Source organism: Juglans regia, chromosome 3, assembly GCF_001411555.2.
Source record: "Juglans regia cultivar Chandler chromosome 3, Walnut 2.0, whole genome shotgun sequence".
NCBI classification, from domain to species: domain Eukaryota; kingdom Viridiplantae; phylum Streptophyta; class Magnoliopsida; order Fagales; family Juglandaceae; genus Juglans; species Juglans regia.
The window spans coordinates 4,304,043-4,318,794 of NC_049903.1; the positions used below are offsets into that span (position 1 = coordinate 4,304,043).

General features: G+C 38.9%; 1 protein-coding gene across 1 annotated transcript in view; it reads right to left on the bottom strand.

Moving 5' to 3' along the window:
* Nucleotides 1-14,628, bottom strand: part of LOC109011587 (ferredoxin-dependent glutamate synthase, chloroplastic) — a 35,521-nt gene extending 20,893 nt beyond the window's left edge. The window contains exons 1-6 of the mRNA XM_018992851.2: nt 14,201-14,628; nt 12,513-12,825; nt 6,115-6,557; nt 5,690-5,821; nt 4,649-4,747; nt 4,234-4,304 (exon numbers count right to left, since the gene is read on the bottom strand). Of these exons, the coding sequence (XP_018848396.2) occupies nt 4,234-4,304; nt 4,649-4,747; nt 5,690-5,821; nt 6,115-6,557; nt 12,513-12,825; nt 14,201-14,494 (1,352 nt within the window). The 5' untranslated portion in view covers nt 14,495-14,628. The remainder of the gene's footprint in view (nt 1-4,233; nt 4,305-4,648; nt 4,748-5,689; nt 5,822-6,114; nt 6,558-12,512; nt 12,826-14,200) is intronic.
* Between the last annotated feature and the right edge of the window lie 124 nt (nt 14,629-14,752).

The following is a 14,752-nucleotide window of genomic DNA, read 5'->3' on the forward strand; positions in this document are numbered from 1 at the left end:
TGAAAAAAAAATACATAACTAAGAGATAGCAACTTATTTCCTATCTCTATATCCTTTGCCTGTAGGAGTGGCTAATAGAATGGAAAGGATCTTTCGTGCTTTTTTGTGGGGAAGATTGGAGGATGATAAAATATTCCACTTGCTTAAGTGGGACAAGATTTGCACTCCTTTATCTTTGGGAGGTTTGGGGGTTTGAAATCTTTTAATATGGCACTTTTAGGGAAATGGTTGTGGCGGTACCAGCAAGAAGGGGATGCCCTTTGGAGGACCGTTATTGATGCCAAATATGGGAGTATTTGGGGAGGTTGGTGCTCAAATAAAATAAGAGGGGCGTACGGTGTCGGAGTATGGAAATTCATTTGCAATGGATGGGGGGCTTTCTCCAGAAATTTCAGATTTGAGGTGGGTAGGGGTAACCAGATCAGTTTTTGGCATGACTTATAGTGTGGAGATGATGTCTTGAAGAATGTTTTCCCTTCTCTTTTTAGGATTGCCTTTGATAAAGGTGCTTCTGTCTGATTATATGGATAATTCTGCTGGTTTTATTCAGTGGTCAGTGAAATTTATTAGAGATGTCCAGGATTGGGAGGTGGGGGACATCACAGATTTTTACAGCTTGCTCTATGCTCTAAACATAAAGTCAGGAGGGGATGATAGATTGCTTTTGGATTCATCCTGAAAATAAGAAATTCTCGGTTAGATCTCTGTACAAGGTCATGGTGATACATTCTCCTACTGATTTTTTTCCTTGGAAGAACATTTGGAGAAGCAAAGTGCCTCTCAAGGTGGCTTTCTTTGTTTGGTTGGCTTCTCATGGGAAAATTCTTACTATTGATAAGCTGAGAAAGCGTGGTATAGTTGTAATGGATTGGTGCTTTATGTGCAAAAAGTGTGGAGAATCAGCGGATCACCTTCTTCACCATTGTGATTTGCCGAAGGCCTTGTGGGATGAGGTTTTTGTTAGGCTTGGCATTGCTTGGGTGATGCCCAAGAGAGTGGTGAATCCTTTGGCTTGTTGGAGAGTTATTCAAGGCAATCGACAAATTCCGCCTGTTTGGAAGATGGTACCTCCATGCCTTATGTGGTGTATTTGGAATGAGAGAAATGGGTGCTGTTTTGACAATAGAGAACATTCAATTGGGAGGGATTAGAGACTTTTTCTTTTATACGTTGTTGCTTTGGGCTTCGGTTATTGTATTGGATGGGACTAGTCTTAATGACTTATGTGATGTGCTGTTTTTCCGGCTTTAGTTTTGTAATTAGGTATTTTCTCTTGTATACTTCCTTTGTACTTGAGCTATGCCTAATTATGTCGATTAATAAATTTTCTTACTTATCAAAAAAATAAAACAGAATGTGAAAGAAAATGGAAATTAACAATATATATTCCACAAGATTTTTTTAAGATCCAGGACATAATAGGTAATAATCACAGAGCAGTGACGAGCAAATGGCTGAATTGCTTAGATGGGTCATCCCTCAATTTGGTGGGATCAAATCTACATAAATACAGGTTGGTAATGCAATCCTAATTCCTACTACTCTGCGACAAAGGCATTGATGAAGAACTTCTATTCTTGATTTCACAAAGGCTTTCTGCCACATAATTTGAGCATGAAACAACTGATGTTTCACCTCAGTTACAGAAAGTCCATGATAGCATATTATCTTATGCTGGGACTATAATTTTCGGAACCACTTATAAAAAAAATGAAACTAAAACTGGCACCCTAAAATGATCAGGTATAGTATGGTGCTGTGGACCAAAGTGGCTTCAACTGAGACTTCCAGAATTCTGTATCCTAGTTGACAGCAGCGATATAGCAGCATTTGGCCAAATCGATAGTGCTATATTTGGCAATGCTCCACTAGAACTACATTCCCCCATATTCTTAAACTTCTCAGTTCAGCATTTCCTCTTTCATTTTACTCATAAAAAAAAAAAAGGTTCAGCATTTCCTCTTCTTCATTTTGTCAACTAGGATTATCATCTGGCGATAGAGATTCTAGCGGTATGGAAGATGGTTGATGGTTCCCACGATGCTACCTCCAGAAGGCTCCTCCATTTGGCCGAAACCCAACCTCCCTCTGTTATGACCGGCTTTTCCTCCAATCTCCAAACTGCCGCCAACTTCTTGCAGTGCAACTGCCATTTTCTTCCACCACTTCCCCTCCCTTTCTTCGGGTATGAAGATGATATTTCATCTGCCACCAACTCCGTACTCCACTAGTGCCATGTATCAACCGTGAGCACTATAACATCTCTAACCAATAAAACTTCAACTACCCATGAGATTGCAAAGAATTCCTTCTTCTTGCCAATCGAGTATTCCTCCAGCATTTTAGTGAATCAGTTCACCGTGTACATCCCCAAGATCATCTCCTTCGGAACCTTCCAACTTCTCTCTGTTATAAGAATTGAACTACTGCCTTCCGCCAATTATGCAAACACTTTAGACTCGATAAGAAGCTGTTTCAAGAATCCCATTATTAAATTCCTACTAATCAAGACTTTTTTTTTTATATCAATACCCTACTAATCAAAACTTGAAAACTCGTCGTTAAGCACCAGGAACCATCATTGGTGAGAAAGGGGTAAGGAGAGAGAAGTTCCTAAATACTTCAGTTCAAAAATCCCTGTGGTTAAATTATATCTGTTTATAGCAATATAAACAGATCTGAACTCAAAATTATTCAGGCCATCCAAACTCATTGACTACCACAGATCCGAACCCTATCCCTACGAATCATGATTAAGATTTCCAGCAAGCTCCTTAAAACATAAAATAAATGGTAGAAGCAATTCAAATTTTGATTGCATCAGCCAATTGGAACCTTTCAGTTATTTTGTCTAATGGCCTTTCCCATTGGAACCTTTCCTTCCATAGAGATGCACAAGATTGGGAGATGGATGACTTCTCGGCCTTTTTTGACCTTGTGTACTCCACTAGTGTGTCGGGGGAAGGTGAAGACAAGATATATTGTCGTCCCTCTAAGAAGGGAGTTTTTACGATCCGCTCTTTTTATCATTCGTTGAACATGCACAATTATGTCTCATTCCCATGGAAGAGTATTTGGAAGACAAAGGCACCTCTAAAGGCCGCTTTTTTTGTATGGACAGCTTCTTTGGGGAAGATTCTTACAATAGATAACCTCAGGAAACGTGGCATTATAGTTACGAATTGGTGTTACATGTGCAAGAAGAGTGGTGAGTCTGCTAACCATCTATTACTACATCGTGAGGTTCCCAAGACCTTGTGGAACAAAGTCTTAGCACGTGTGGGGTTAGCATGGGTGATGCCAGAAAGGGTATGTGATTTTTTAGCCTCTTAGAGAGGCATTAGGGACAACTCTCAATTAGTAGCCATATGGAAAATGTTACCTATTTGTCTATGGTGGTGCATTTGGAGGGAGCGAAACGCAAGATGTTTTGAAGATCAAGAGAAATCAATGGAAGAACTTAGATTTTATTTTTCAAAACTTTACTCCATTGGTCAATTGCAATTGATTTTCATGGCAGATCTTTTCATGATTACCTTGTATCTCTGAACTAGACATAGATGTGCTCATGTATATGTCCTGTATACTTGGGCTCTTTTTGTATCCCTTTTGATCAATAAAATTTGTTTACCGATCAAAAAAAAAAAATCATATTATTTAATCTCCAAATCCTCATATCCTCATTTTGGCCAATCAATTACGATTGATTTCCTTGTATCTGTTTCAATGGGCTCAACTTTCATGATTTCCTTGTGTCTATTTCTAGATCCTAACTAGGTGTTTGCTCTTGTATATGTCCCGTGTACTTGGGATACAGCTATTCCTCTGTTAGTATTAATAAAATCTCTTCTACCTATCAGAAAAAAAAAATGGCCAATCAAAGTAGACTTAGGTACACTTCAAACACTTGTTGATCTAGAAGTCTTACTGATGATTTATCATTTCATTAAAAAAAAGGACCATACTATTCTTAATGCACTAGGTAGTCATGAGGGATTACTACCAAAGGGTACATACCAAATTGATCAAAGGCTCCTCACACAGACTAGAGCACGTAAGATATTTCCTTATTCTTCAATTTATAAGTCATGGCCTTTTACTAAACAATATCAGTGGCACAAGTCCATATTTTAGTTACTGGAATTTCTAACCTGAAAACTTCCCAAAACCATGAACTATAAGAGTCACTAACAAGAGAATTGAGGTCCTTTAAATTGCCTTTGGAAGTGTTACCTGAATAAGAGTAAAGCAGGTCCATCCCATGCCTCCATCTGACCCTTGTAGAAGTCATAAAAATCAATCACCTAAGGAAACATAAAAATTTCACCACTTTTCATGAGTGATATCAATTTAAAATTACAGAAAGTTCAGTGTGATCAAGAAGTGGAAAATTACATAAAACATGTTGGTAAAAAAAAAAACTCTCTTTTTGATAGGTAACTGGTAAAAAATATTTGGAGACTAGATTCATGTGATTTGACTTAATTTAGATTGGGGGAAATTTTTTAACAGACTTCACAACCACCATAAGATTGCTGCTAATTGGGACATTGTATCATGGTATAAAGTGGAAAGAAATAGATATCGCAGTACAAGATTTTTTATTTGTTCGCACTCTCAAGGGCATGTAAATTGTGAGCACAAATACCTCAGGATACTTGATCGCAAGCGTTGGATGATTCTTGTATGCCTCGGGAACAAGAATCATTAGAGCTTCCTCAGGAGTACGGCCACTCTTTATTAATAACTGGACAGCGCATAATGAAGGAACTATTGTCAGGCAAAGAAAAATAAACTGGTCAAACTTAACAGATATAAATAAGAATGTCAAAAGGACAGACATTGACAGATAATCAGGTTGGCCACAAAGTTTATGTTTCAAAGAAGAAAATACATTAGATAGGGAGAAAATCCTCCAGCAGCTCATGAATGTCCCAGAATATCATTAAAAACATATTTAGATCAAAGATTCACTTCAACATGGATCATCAATAAAACACACTCTTTCAGGCACCAATAAAAGCTGGCAATCAGTATAAAAGAATAGGAATCTTTCAAAATTACAAGCAACTTTCAATTTTGCAAAGATCTTTCTTTTTTTTTTCTTTTTTCTTTTTTTGGGGGGGGTGTATCATAATTTTGCAACTATTTTTTTTATAATTAATAAAGTTTATTGATCTTCAAAATTAGGCATAGCCCAAGTACACAAGTGGTATACAAGAGAAAAATACCTAATTACAGCCTACGAAGAAAAAAAAGATGCATGCAAGTCACTAAAATTTTTTTGATAGGTAAAATGTTAAATGCAGTTCACTAAAATTACCCCCATCTAATACAATAGTCTTAGCCCAAAGTAACAGAGTTTGGAAAAATGAGTCTCTAAAGTCTAATCCCCCCCAATGAGCGTTCACCATTTTCAAAACATCTTCCATTGTATTAAATTAACAGCCCAAAGTAACAGCGTTCACTATTAATTGCCTACAAATAGGTAAAGTTTTTACTTTATATGCTTACTTGCTAGGATGGCAGCCTGTCATTATAAGTTACAAACTTGAAGGTTTCAGAAATAAACTCCACCAAGAGAATATTTTTCTGAAACAAAATTCAACTTCTCATACTTTTGTCTTTTAAATAAACAAGGGCTCCTATGACATATTATTAAAATGACGATAAATGTGATGGCTCGTACTTCTGCTGTACTATCAAGATTTGCAGAGTCTGACGCCTTTGAGTTTCCATATGGACAAATTTCATTTTCACGTCCATGCCATACAGGTGACTTCAATGAGGACTCCCGAGATTGCATCCAGTTCAAGTTACCCTAAACAAAAATTCCAGTGTCAAAATAAAGAAACTATATTCTAAATCATATATGGCGTTTGCAGCGTAATATTACACAGAAAGAAAAACTCTATTCATCATCCCCACACACCACACCTTTTTTTTTCTCTTACCAAATGTGTGATATATGGATGATCAATAGAAGAATTCAATTAGTGTAAGAAGAATAAAACCAAAAAAAATAAATTAGAAAAAATAAAAATAAGTACGGCGTGTGAGGATGATGAGTAGCAAAGCTCAGAAAGAAAACTCCCATAGATAAGAAATCTTAACCTGTATGGTATTGATTTCTCCATTATGTCCAAGTAATCTCATTGGTTGTGCAAGAGGCCATCTGGGACTAGTATTTGTGCTGTACCTTCGATGATAAATAGCAAAAGGGGATGTATAAAGATCATTTCGAAGGTCATAATAAAATGACCCAAGAACTTCTGAGCGAAGCATTCCCTTGTAAACTATTGTTTGATTGGACAAAGAACAAAAATAAAGCTCATTTCCCCAACTTTCTGAGCCCACTGCTCTTTCAATCAATTTTCGGCAGATGTACAGTTCGCGTTCAATGTCATCAACATTCTCTTCTTTCACAACTTTAACAAATACTTGCTGTATGTTGGGCATGGTTTCTTTTGCATAGTAACCAACTACAGAAGTATTCACAGGGACAGGCCTCCATCCAAGCACCTCAAGACCCTCTTGTCTAAAAGTATTTACAATAACTACAGAAGCAATAAGGATTAACCATCAATTAACAGATTACATGTACAAACTAACAAATACAAACACACATATTTTTTCATTTGGGTACTGGCACATAGATAATAGATAGGCAAACAAATGGTGTTACATAAGTAGATATTAAAATAAATGGAAACGAGCAATGAATATTTCACAGAGAACTAAGGAATGAATGTATTAAAAGACACATATTGTATAAAATTAACAAAATGGCATATATGGAAATTGAATTATGATCTTTTGGATATGGTTGAGTATATCCTTTTGTATACTTGTGTTGTGCCCCTCTGCACTCTTGATAAAATTTGCATTACTTATAAAAAAAACTATATAAGTAAACAAATCGCTTTATTTGACTCCAAACACAGAAGGTATAGTCTCGAGCCGTGAGTGTTGTGGTGCCAAGCGTGGCCATTTCAAAGATCGTGCAGAGACGAGGGGGAGATGGCAGTGTACTGTTGGGGTCAAATGAGGAAAATATTCTAAGGGTGCTGGGTGATATGGAGGAAAAAGTTGGGACTTTATTAGATGAAATAGATTGGCGGAAACACTATGTTAAGGGTAAGGAGGTGCTGAAGATGGGCATGGCCCATGATTCAGGCTTTATTGAAGGGAGGAGCTTGGGCCCTGAATTGGGCCAGGCCGTAGGCCCAAAGAAAGGCTAGAGGGCAAAGCAGCGGGCGACCGATATTTCGGCCCAGGTGTCGAGTCATCCTCCGATGGCGCTGATAAGCACCTCGCCGGTTTCCACATAGGCACAGAAAGAACCACTGGTCGCGGTCGACCACTATGGTGAGCCGATAGAGTCACTCCAACGGGAGGATTTGGAGGACGGCGAGATAGCAGAGGAGCTGGTAGTGGCTGAGACCTTGAGGGTTGATCCCCTGTCGTCGTCAGGTGGGCTGTTGTTGGGGAGTGCACAGACTCAGTCATACGTGGTGGTCAAAGGCCCAGATGTTGCTCCTGCGCGTTTAGTCTCGCCGGCAGAGGATGGGTTTATGGTTGATTTCCCGTCGCCGCCTCGTGGGCTGTCTTTGGAGAATGCACAGACTGAGTAGTGCATGGTGGACGGAGGCCCAATGGTGATTTCTGTGTAGTCAGATGTGTCGGAGCATGTCCTCGCGTTACTGGGGTCTCTGATAGACTCTCTATCACTGGGGATGGTTTCTTTTGAGGAGAATAAGTTTGGGGATGGGGTTGAAGAATTAAATTTTTTTGCTCCTGCCAGTGGGGAACCAGATTCAGTGTGTCGCTCAGAATTGGCTTTTTTTACTCCTGCCAGTACTGATGAGGAGGGGGTCATTCTAACTCCTTTGTGTACACTCCTTCCCAGCTCTAACTATGGGAGTTGTTCGTCAAAGTGGGTTTTCAAGAAAGTATAAGAGATTCAAGTTGTCATTGGGATTTTGTTTGGAGGTTACAAAAAACAATTTAAGGCTCTCCTCGTATCACTTGAGGCTAGCCATTCGAAATCAGCCTCAAAGCGGGATAGGGAACTTAAAAAATTAACTTGCTCCATTAATTATAATGTGAAAGAAGGGAGTGGCGGAAGCGATAGATCGAGAGGGAGGGGTAATATAGTTTTTTTATGAAGCCTAAGATTTTATCATGGAATGTACGGGAGCTCAATGATCGCAATAAACGCATTCATATTAAATCATTATTGCGGATATGGAAGGGTGATGTGGTGTGTTTTCAAAAAACAAAGTTGCGATTCATTGATAGGAAAATTGTGCGAAGTTTATGGGAGTGCTCGTATGTGGTTTGGACTTATTTGGCCTCTTTGGAAGCCTCAGGTGGAGTGTTACTTATATGAGATAAAAGAATGATTGAGTTGATTAAGGAATGTATTGGAGAGTTCTCGGTTGCGACTCTATTCAAAAATGTAGTTGATGGATGGGAATGGGCATTTGCAGGCTCCTATGGTTCTAATGTGGATAGGGACAAGAGAAGGTTGTGGGAGGAGTTGGTGGGCATATACTCCTTATGAGATGTGTCGTGGTGCATGGGAGGTGATTTTAACTCTATTCGCTTTCCTAGTGAGCGATCAGGGCACCGTCGACATTCTATGACCATGAAAGAATTCAACAAGTTCATCTTTGATCTGAACCTCATGGATCTCCTTCTGGTAGGGGGCGAGTACACTTGGTTAAATGGGCGGGTTTGGTCGAGATTGGATAGATTCCTTGTATCTCCTTCGTGGGAAGCAAAATATTCGGAAGTAAGTCAGAAGCGACTAGCTCGAGTCAGTTCAGATCATTTTCCTATCATTTTGGATTGTGGGGGTATTCACAAGGGGCGCCGGTATTTCAAGTTTGAAAACATGTGGCTAACAGTGGATGGGTTTGTAGAGATGGTGCGTGCTTGGTGATCTTCATATCATTTTATTGGTACTCCAAGTTACATTCTTGCAAGCAAGTTGAAGGCACTAAAACAAGACTTGAAGAAGTGGAATTTTGAGGTTTTTGGTCACATTGACAATCAGAAGATTACACTGTTGGAGGAACTGCAAGACTTGGAGGATAAAGAGTTCTTGGGGGATAATTCGGAGGAGGTGTTATTGAGGAATGGCATGGTTATGGCAAACTTGGAGAGAGTTTTGTTGTCAGAGAAGACTTCATGGCTTCAAAATTCCAGGACCCTTTGGTTGAAAGAAGGTGATAGGTGTACGAAATTCTTTCACAAAGTGGCTAATTCACATCGGCGTAACAATGCTATTGAGTCAATTCAATCAAGTTCTCAGGTGCTATCTTCTCCTCCTGAGCTAGAAAACCATATAGTACAGTACTATGAGACCCTTTTCACAGAATCGGTTCCTTGAAGGCCGAAGCTTTTAGGCTTTGTTTGGTTATTAAACCTCTCTCAACTCATCTCAACTTATCATTACAACTTTTTCAAATTTCAACACAAAATATAATAAATAATTCAACTTTTTCAAATCTCAAAATAATAATAATATTAAAAAATAATATTCTAACAATATCTTATCATCTCAACTCAATTCAGTTCAATATCCAAACGCAACCTTAATGTCTTACATGTTGAGGCAATTGACTCGCAGAATGTGAGTGTTTTGGAGAGACCTTTTGTTGAAAAAGGGATTTACAAGGTCATATATGGCATGGCTAAGGATAAAGCGTCGAGGCCAGATGGTTTTTCAATGGGGTTCTTTCAAACTTGCTGGGACATTGTGAAAGGTGATGTTATGCAGGTTTTCAGTAAATTTCACTCTTTTCAAAAGTTTAAAAAATCTTTTAATGCGACCTTTATTGCTCTCATTCTCAAAAAACACGGGGCTTTAACTATTGAAGACTTTCGGCCTATAAGTCTGGTTAGTAGCATATATAAGATTATCTCGAATGTTCTTACCAACCGGCTTAGCCCGGTATTGGAACATATTATTTTCAAGTCCCAGAATGCATTTATTCGTGGGAGACAAATTCTTGATTTAGTACTCATTGCAAATGAGTGCTTGGACTACAGATTACAGGAGAGAAATTCAGGTGTTCTGTGCAAGCTTGACATGGAGAAGGCATATGATCATGTGAATTGAAAATTTCTCTTATACTTGCTTGAGAGATGTGGTTTTAGGGATAGGTGGATTGCATGGATGCGTCATTGTATTTCAACTGCCCGGTTCTCAGTTCTGATTAACGGCACACCTGCTGGTTTTTTTGATAGTTCGCAGGGATTGCGGCAAGGAGATCATTTATCTCCTCTTCTATTTGTTATAGTTATGGAGGCTTTAAGTAGGATGGTGCAGGCTGTTGTTGGGGGAGGTTTCTTATCGGGTTTTCAGGTGGGCAATGGCTCTGGTGACCCTATTATCATCTCACACCTTCTTTTTGCAGATGATACATTAGTTTTTTGTGAAGCGAATAGTAGTCAAATCCAAACTTTACGAGCATTGTTACTTTGCTTTGAAGCAGTGTCAGGGCTAAAGGTGAATATGGGCAAGTCTGAGATGGTTCCTGTGAGTGCGGTCTCTAATATCCTCATCTTAGCAAGCCTTTTGGATTGTAAGGTGTCCTCTTTCCCAATGAAATATCTGGACCTTCCGCTGGGAGCAACCTTCAACAATAGAGCTATATGGGATGGGGTAGTGGAGAAGATAGAGAAAATGTTGGCTAGCTGGAAACATGTGTATTTATCAAATGGGAGCCGCCTCACTCTTATCAAGAGTACTCTCACTAACATCCCCACTTATTTTTTATTTTTGTTTCCTATGCCTGTAGAGGTGGTGAACAGAATGGAGAAACTCTTTACGGCTTTCTTATAAGGAGGCATGAGGGAGGAGAAGAAATTTCATCTGGTTAAATGGGAGACTGTATGTGCCTCAGTTGTGAATGGGGGGTTGAGAGTGTGTAACTTGAGAACTTTTAATAAAGTTTTATTGGAAAAATGGCTTTGGAGATATCATTTGGAGGGAGGATCATTGTGGAAGGATATTATTGACACTAGATATGGTGTCGCTTAGGGTGGTTGGTGCTCTAAGGAAGTGAGAGGGGGTATGGTGTGGTTTTATGAACGTATATAAGGAAGGGGTGGCCATATTTTGCAAATCAAATTCGCTTTGTAGTTGGTGAGGGCATTCGAATCAGATTTTGGCGAGACGTGTGGTGTGGAGACCACGCATTGGAAAGGGCTTTTTCGGCCTTATACCGTATTGCAATCAATAGGGAGGCTTCAGTGGCAGACGTGTGTTTATTCTCTCATGTTGTGCACCAATGGAATATTCTTTTTAATAGGGATTTCCATGATTGGAAATTACCTATTGTTTTAGAATTTTTCAGCTTACTATATTCTATGGAGACTTCTATGGCACAGCGAGATAGTTTGAAATGGAGGTCTAATAATCACAAGTTATGTACAGTTACGGCATATTATAGCATCTTGACAACACAACTTGATATTACTCCGTTCCCTTGGAAGAATATTTGGAGGTCTCTTGTGCTTTCTAAAGTAGTTTTTTTTGTTTGGAGTGCTGCTCTTAAGAAGATATTGACCATGGACAACTTAAGGAAGAGAGGATGTGTAGTGTTAGATTGGTGCTACATGTACGAGAATAATAGAATCTATGGACCATCTCTTACTATATTGTGAGGTAACAAGAGTGTTGTGGGATGAGATCTTTCAAAGGGTTGATGTTGCTTGGGTTATGCCTATGAGGGTGGTGGATTTGTTGGGTTGTTGGTCAAAGATGCAAGGCTGCCATCAAGTGGCAGCAGTGTGAAATATGATTTTGTTGTGTATTATGTAGTGTATTTGGACAGAAATGAATGCGGGTTGCTTTAAAGATAAGAAACGCACAATGACCAAGTTGAAGAATTTTTTTCTCCACACTCGAATGTGTTGGTTTTCCACTATTGTATTACATGGGGATAATGTTCAGGAATTCTTGTCTTTAATTTATCGCTTTTAGAATGGATTTAGGAGTTCTTATCTATACTTCATGTGTACAAGAGCTATGCCTATTTCATTCATATATATAATATCTATCTTTTACTGATCAAAAAATAAATAAAGCATCTGGAAACTGCAAAACCTGCAGAGACTATATTGCAAGACTCTTAACTATGTGGTGTACTTAGAATGACCACTTCTGAGTTGCAGAACATTATCTTTTTTAACTCTCACCCTTCTTGTTTCAAGTAAAGTGACTCTATACCCATACCAATCCTTCCATGGCATGTCGAAGGCTCAAGAACCATTGACTAATATATATGTAATCCTCATCAATCAACCAATTTCCAATTATATTATCTTATTATTTGTATATATGAAAATATAAAGGCAAAGAGAGCCATAAACAACATTCATGAAGAGACACACATGCTTGTATCAGAAAACAAAATGAAATAAGTCAAGCACACTTGATCCAAACTATAAAAAATAGATAAATAAATAAAACCTTGTATCAAACTACTTAAACACACCTTTTTTGGCTTCTTTCAATAGGTCATCATCTTTGGGAAGGAAAACCATTCCAACACCAGTATGCAACTTATCAAAGGAAGCAATCCCTTGCTCGTTAGCCCAGTTGTTAAATAGATCCCAGGGAATAGAAGTCATCAATCCTGAACCATCACCAGAGTCATTATCTGCTCCACATCCCCCACGATGCTCCATGCAGCTAAGAGCTATGAGAGCATCCTTGATTATCCCATGGGATCCTTTGTTGTCCAAATTGGCAATGAATCCAACTCCACAAGCTCCTCTTTCTGATATTATATCATCCAACTTTGCAACCTGCCGAGTATGAAACTAGGTCATGTAGACAGACATGCAGCAGTTCATCTCACAAGAAAAACAAAGTAATATCACAGCACATCAAAGTGCAATGCCAACTCCAAGTTTGACTGAAACAATTGGCAGATAACACAAAATCTGTGTAGAACCTCTAGCATATCAAGATCATTGCATCTTTATCTATTATGAGGTCCTCAAACACATGAAGACAAAAATGATAGGGTAATTAAAGGGTACTTGTCTTGTTTTACCTCTTGAAGCAACGATGGAAGAAAGATCAAGTTGCTATATTTAAGTAGTTTTCAGTTTTGACTTGAAGCTTTCCATGTGTATGATTCACATTGGATTTAGACCTGTATTACATGATTTTGAAGTCATTAGGATTATGGAGTTAATTAACTTTTCCATTTGGTTTTTCATTTTATGAGTGGTGGTTAGTTTTATAATTAGTAGTGTAACAACTCAAGGAAGGTCCAAGCCACATATGGACCCATACTCCAAAAGGACTAGTCAATATTATAATTAGAGTCTCTTGAAATCGTTATGAAGGGCAAGATCTTCTTCCTCCTTACCAGGTTGGGATTTAATTCACTAACTTCCTATACTTAATCAGGGTATTACAGATAGATCTATAATTTTTACATCTCCTGCAAATTAAGGGTGTTTTGGTAAGACTAGAAGTTTCAGAGTGTCTTATAACTATTTTCTCGGTGTCCCAGGATCGTGACTAACATCCCGTGATACTGTTTGGATTTTTTTTTTTAAGTGTTTTTGCTGCTACTGTATGACTATGAGTTACTCCCAGATTGCATATAACTGATCCTCATTCCCAATTAGTCGATAAGCATCCAAAAAATTGACCCTATTGATCTAAAGAATTGAGCTGTGTGTGTCAAACACAAATGTTCTCGCTCTTGAGTTTAGCTCCTAAGAAAGCAAGAAAAGAACTTCCAAAACATTATATATGTTACCTATATCAAGTATGCAGCGGTTTAGTGCATCTCAAGAGAATCTATATCCAATACGAAAGAAAATGTGAATTATATTACTGCAGTAAACTTTTTAGTTCCACGAACTAACAAATGAAAACGACGCGGAACTTCTCTCTGGAACTCACTTCAAAACGACATGTTTTGCGGACACATCAACGAAAAAAAAAAGGTTCTTCAAGTGATTGATAATTGATATGTGAATCTTGATTCCATTCCATTTCACCAAAAAATTAAAAGAGGATCTCAGTTTTTTAGCATTGAAAAAACTCATTTATGGAAATGAAGCCCAAACACGTTCTCCGAGTCATCACGTTCTCCAAGCGCTTAAATAAAAGCAGCAATCAAAGCAAACGTTCAGAACTCAGTCTCATTCATAACCGCACCTTCGCTTTTAAATCAGAAGCAGCATCCGGTTGATCATGCAAGGCCGTACTTGCACGTCCAATATCGAGGACAGCTTTGGCAGTCGACGACCTCGTCGCCACAAAATGCGGGAAACTCCTCGCGCCTGAAGACGCTACGAATTTCCGCCTCGTTCGATTCGATTTACAATACAATCCGACGAAATCAACGAACAAGCTTCCATCATTTGACTGAACAATGGAAGGCGGTCGAGAGAAGGAGCGACCATTGGAGTGGAAAAGCTGAGCAACGGGAGGAACTGACCGCAGAGCCATAGAGAGAGAGGGGGGAAAGAGAGAGTGAGAGAGGATCGGGGTGTGGTCGTGTGGCGAAGGGAATGTGGGGATGAGGTAGAAGATAAAAGGGAGAGAGGTCCGGAGCTACCAGCCTCACACACACCTCTGGCGTCTACTCCTCTCGTCTCTCTTCCGATTTTCTTGATGTTGCCTCTCAGTTCAGAGTTTCTCTCCACTGCGACGCGGCCCACGCTTCTACTATGTGACTGATGGTTTATTACATTTCGACATGCTTAC